At 40.9% G+C, this 6,089-nt stretch overlaps 1 protein-coding gene across 1 annotated transcript; it reads left to right on the top strand.

The window, feature by feature from the left end:
* The first annotated feature begins 302 nt into the window (after window positions 1–302).
* Window positions 303–809, top strand: LOC120090820 (36.4 kDa proline-rich protein-like). Its single transcript, XM_039048527.1, has one exon. The coding sequence runs from the start codon at window positions 303–305 to the stop codon at window positions 807–809; it is 507 nt and encodes a 168-aa protein (XP_038904455.1).
* Window positions 810–6,089: the final 5,280 nt, after the last annotated feature.

Raw genomic sequence — 6,089 nt, 5'->3', positions numbered from 1 at the left:
TTGCTCCAGTTTATTTTCCTTTCGATGAAACCCCCAATGTTGTTTTCTGGGGCTCAGATTCTCAGGGAACCCCCCCAAAAAAGCTAACGAGGGGCCTAAGGGCAAAACGGAATTCGGCCGATAAAGGTTTCCTTTCTCCTCCTCTTCAAATTTTCGAGTTTTTCCACCAAAAACCTAGGCCCTAGGGGAAAAATTTCAAAAAAAATAGGAAATCAACCTCCGCCCTTACCCAATCAAAAGCCTCTTACGGTGGCGCTACCTCTGCTCAGTGTTTGGCTGCCCCTACACCTTCTTCCACCTCCATGAAAGCTTTAGCCAAGAGTTCCAAGAAACCTGTAAACCCTTTGGCCAAAACTTCTCTGCCTAGGGCTAAAACCTCACAAAAACCCAAGTCCGCCCTTAAACCAAAGGTAAAGACACCAGTCAAGACCAGGTCGCGTCTGTCATATATGCCTGCATCCAAACCTTATACCAAGCCTGCCCCACCATCATTGATCCTAAACAAAACCTTGGTGGGTGCAACGCATGAACCCCTTCCTACTTATGCCCATATCGCACCATCTCCAGTGGTGCATCCACCTCCCTTTCTATCCATTGAACCCTTAGCCATAATTTACCCGGTGGAATCAGACACGTCTAACCAGCTATCACCTTCACCCATCCTAATATCCTCTCCGGGGATGCCTCACACCCTTGTGGGCACCCCACCAGTCATTCCATCTATCCCAGCCTCTGACAGTCCTGCGTCAGAGCATAACCTTGAAGACTTGGCAGAGTTAGCAAGATGTGATGAAGAGCAAGTATTTTGAGCTATTCTTGCATCACTCAACCAAGAGCAAGAAGCAACTTAAGTGATGCGTTCAGATCCACTAAACGCATCACTCGAGTTGGATGAAACAAAAAGATATGCAGCGATGCTAGAAGAAGAGATGGAAAATGAAGAAAGAGAAGAGAATGAAGGAAGAGAAGAAAGAAGAGAAAGGAGAGTTGGCCCCGATGCGTCATGGCTACACCCATCTGACACGGATGAAGGGCCTATAAAATCAAAGAGAGTATCAAGAATGAGAAGGTTGATACTGGAGGAAGAAGAAGAAGAAGAAGAAGAAGAAGAAATTGCACCCAGACCTGAGGGTGCAACGCGTAAAAAAGGGCACAACGCATTGGAAAATGAATTAGAAGAATATGCGCCCGTGAGACAAGGGCGAAGGAAAATCAATCTCCAAAAGGGGTTGGAGAATGAGTTAAGAGAGTTGGCTAAAGAGGTGAGAGAACACGAGGCAGGGAAACGCAAGGTAACGGAGGTGTTACCTAAGAGAACCACAGGAAGGAAGCGTCAGTTTAATGGTATATTAGTAGAGAAAGGCTTCTTCCCTGAATGCCACCCATTGCCAGTCTATATCACGAAAACCATCAATGCACTAGCGTGGAATCAATTCTGCATTGGGCACGATCGCATCTAGCCCAACCTTGTCCACGCGTTCTACAACAGCGAATTCGACATGAAAAAGAACATTGCCTTCGTGGAAGGGGTGTTAGTGCACTTCTCGGCAGTTAAGATAAATGAAGTGTTCAACTTGAATAGTAATCCTGACGTAGAAGGAAACCGCATCTTAGAGTAACCAACGCCTGGCCAATTGGAAGATGCGTTGAAGACAGTGGCCAAACCTAGAAGTAAGTGGCGGACATCAAGGAATGGATCAAAGATACTTGCTTCCAGGAATCTGAACCCAGATGCTAACATGTGGTATTATTTAATCAAACGCAGCATCATGCCTACAATGCATGATTAAATGTTATCCAGAGAACGCATCCTGGCAACTTACTGCATAATGCAATGCATCCCGTTGGATATTGGGAGGATTATACGGGACTAGATTAAGGCCATAAAGAACAAGCCTCGAGGGCAACTATATTTTCTGTGGCTGATCTGCGCATTATGTGAACGTGGGGGCATCCCTCTGGGGGATGAATATGAAGAAGTCGATGATCTGATAGACATAAAGGCAGTAAGGCATCTCCTTCGAGGATCACAACATCAACCAGCCTTACCTGCCAAAGAAGTGGCATGTAGACCTCGACCAACAAAATGCACCCCAAGAGAAGACGCGTCATGGTAGTTGAACACAACGATGAAGCTTCAGAGAATGAAGAATGTGAAGCTGAGCCAGAAGCTTTGGCTGAAGAAGTGCAGCTTACACTTGAATTTTTCCATGACTCACCAATAGCCCAGCTAGAAGCGAATCCTGAGCAGACGTATCAAGAACTCATATTCATAGATCAGAACCTCCCTCACTCCATTCCTTCGCCCCAACAAAGTCCAATCCAAAATTTTGTGCCACCTCCAGTGATCTTTGAGCCAACTGGGTTAGGGTCCAGTAACACAGTAGCATTTGAAGACCCAGTTGGACAAGAAGAACCAGTAACCCAACGCAGCATAGACTTGGAGGAGTTGAAAACATTCATCAGTGATCAACTCCGACCGTTGGCCGCATCAATTGAAGATCTTCAACAACAAAATCGGGTATTAAGGGATTACTTGAGGCAACAGACAAGACGCATGCAAGACCAATCTGTCTACACAACGCAGTATATCAATCAGGTCTTGGTGGGTATGTTTGCCTTGCCTCCGTTACCAACCCATCTCAGAAATCCCTTGTGCTTCATGGATGAGAACCCCAAAGAAGAACACAGAGATGATGCACCAACACAGTAGAACCTTGGGGTATTGGATTAAAATTATTTTGTAATGTTGGTTTAATTTTCCTTTTGCATCTTTTTGCTGTATTTATGCAATATGTGTTAAAATATGAAAAAATGAATGAGAAGTTATTATCACTTTGATCCTTGCGTTTGTCCTTAGCATACTTTCTTTTTATTCTTTGATTATTTTCTAAGTCTTGTGCTTAACTTAACCTCAATGATATCAACTATATGAACTCATAAGCATAAGATAGGTGTTAGGAAAATAGACAAAAAGGCTTGAACTTCTCTTAAAAAGATTGAGTTTACTTTCTAACGCATGAAAGCTTGAAGTCTTAAACTCTTTTCAATTTCTCAAAGCCTTTTAAAACTTTGTTTCTCTTTTAGCAATGAGGATATAGCTCATCTCCAAATTTGGGGATGAAATAAATCCGAGCATAGATGCGTCAATGTATACATCATAAAGAAAAAGCGAAACAAAATAAGAAGAATTTTGAACGCAGTTTCTCTGTCATTACTTCAAAAGAAAGAAATTTCAAATGACATGAGCTTAATTGGAACAGGCACTTAGCCGTAGTTGGATGGCCGCATGACACCCGTTGGGGTAAGCCAAAAGGAAGTTAAGTATCCTAGATCAATGCGTCCCATAAAAATCCTCTATCTAGTCTGAAAAAAAAAACTATACTTTGAAAAAGGATTGAATATTAGATATGAGTTTAGTTGTAAAGGGTCCTCACCCGTAGTTGGATGCTCGTATGACACCCGTGGCGGCAAGCCAGAACGAAAGTGGGATACCTGGAGCAATGCATGGGTAAACAAGTACACAATCGTTTTCTTTTTATCCAGCATTTGTTTTTCAAAAGAAATAACATCTAACACATTGTTGGTTTAGAAAAGATTGAAATGTTTTGAGAAATGAAAGGAGTTGCGATGAGAAGCCTGCCGCATCGGAAACTAAATATTAGTCCTTTTAAGAAAAGCGTCAATCTAAGTTATATTTTCCCAACTCTTATTTTAGCTTTGAGATTAATATGATGAGAGGTGAAATTTGCACATCTAAGGCAAAGGAGATAGCGAAAAATTATTTTAGAATGCTTGAGGACAAGCATTGTTCAAATTTGGGGGTGGTTGATAACTTGTAAAAATACAAGTTATCCTTGCTCTTAAGTTAGAACATTAGGGTTTTTAATGATAAAATCTCATTTTTAATAGAAACGCATGGATTTACTGAAACAATAGCAATTTCATGTAAAAGAAGTTTTATCACTAAAAAAATCACGGCACTAACGCACTACTTTGCAGGATTTCAACGCAAGAACTGACAATAACACATTAGACAAGTGTTGCAGGAAACGTGCTAACGCATGAGCCATGCGTCGGAGGGAATTCAACGCATAGAAGATTCGTTACTCTGGGCTGATTGTGTCACATCACCACTTGCAAGAATGGGCACCTGCAACAGGCAGTGTCTGAAAAGCTTCTAGCAGCAAGCGGCATCTGAAAAGCTTCCAAAGGTCAGGCGGCCAACTAGGACATGGAATTTAATGCTGACCAGGGCATGGACTTAAATGCAGCCCATCCTCCAAGTGGAAGAGACCAACGCCTATAAATACTTGAAGACCCTCCAGAATTAACAGTTCAGACATTTAGAAGCTCCATACTTTCTGTAAATTTGCAGACTTAGTTTTAGTTTGTACAAGCCGTGTCGAGGTGTAAGACGATCGAAGGAGCTGAGAACCACCACCATCGCTGACTAGGGAGTGGAGAAAGTTACTCTTGAGAAAGATACTCTATCCTCGGCTCTTTAAAGTGATTGTATACAACAAGATTGAGCCAAAGAACTACAAGAGATTGTATTCTTTGGCTTGACTCAGTTTCTCTCTTAATATCATTTTCATTTCATTTTGATTGAATATAGTTCTTTGTAAAGACTCATTGATCCTTTATAAAATTCATATATTTGATCATCACTTTCGCTATTGTTTATCTTCTATTTATGTTGAAAGCATTAGTACTTCATGCATAATTCTGTTCCAATGCCTAAACCAACTTAACAACTTGGTGAAAGCTTCTTTATTTAGTTGTTCGAAAGAATAGCTAAGCCGCATTAAGCAGAACGCCTAGTACAGCTAGAGATAGACTTACTGGTGTTTCTTGCATTCTAAGTTAGACGCATGCACCCTAGAGATGGGCTTGTATGTTATTCGCATTGAGAAGTGTTGAATGATGTCTAACGCATGAACAGAAAGATAAGCAACCCATCCCATTTCATCCACATTACATCAGTTGTGTGCAATTTTCTTTAACCGATGCGTCCACCTACTTAAATACCATTTTCACATGATCCTTCATTTTCCACTCAACTCTTTTGTATTGTCTTGCACAGGCATAGTATGTTAGTGTAAATAATACACCTTTCACATTTATTTAGGAAAAACCTCCTACTGCAAAGACAACGCATAATCTGTGTTAGTGAAACTGAATCCCTGTGATCAACCCTGGACTTGCCAGGAACCTAGATTAGATTTATACTTGGGTTTAATCTAGGAAAACTTGAACGGTATTATAAGGAGTTGTGTGCCTTTTATGCATAATACTAACGTCCAAACGTGTTGCATTCATTTAAACGTATCAAGGCAGAACGCAACACTTAGACTTTATTCTTCCAATCTGTTTTACTTTATACACTCCTAAAGCATCTCACGATAGCAAGCGAACAATCACATATCTACTATAGTAATTTCTCCTCCACTTGATATAAATCCTATTTATATCTAATTTCCTCCAAAATAATGTATCTCATACATTTAGTCAATTATATCATATATAATTAATCAGTCCAATTATAACATATAAAATCGAACTCCCTCTTGTCAATTTGAACGTTTCAAACTGACTCAAACATTGATTCTCGACTTTATCCAAGCTACCCAGGGGACCTAATGGACATATGGCTCGAAGCTCCAATGGTACGTGAATAGCTGACTAAACTCTTTAGCCACAAGATCCACCATCAGTTAACTGTTAGGCATTCCACTAAAGACCAATAACTGAACTCTTTTTACCACAGATATATTTCTGTGTCCATCGGATATAACCAATCATGAGTATGATGACCCTTCACAGATGCTCGTAAGTATAGCTGGGCCAATTTATTGTTTTGCCCCTGTAGTTACATCTCACTCCTTAAGTACCACTGATTCCTCTAATGAACAATACAACATAGTTCAACTATGTGTGAACACCTCTCAGGCCTAAAGAAGGTGTGTGAAGCCACATCGTTCAAACCCTGGAATCAGCCCTTAAGAAAGCTATCTATCTACTTGCCCCTGCTTCGGGGAAGGAGTGAATTCCATCTTGTGTAGCTGAGTTCCCAACTCCCAAATCAG

This window comes from Benincasa hispida, chromosome 11 (genome assembly GCF_009727055.1).
Source record: "Benincasa hispida cultivar B227 chromosome 11, ASM972705v1, whole genome shotgun sequence".
Taxonomy (NCBI): domain Eukaryota; kingdom Viridiplantae; phylum Streptophyta; class Magnoliopsida; order Cucurbitales; family Cucurbitaceae; genus Benincasa; species Benincasa hispida.
The sequence above is the reverse complement of the archived record's forward strand: the minus strand, read 5'-3'. Positions and strand labels throughout refer to the sequence as shown.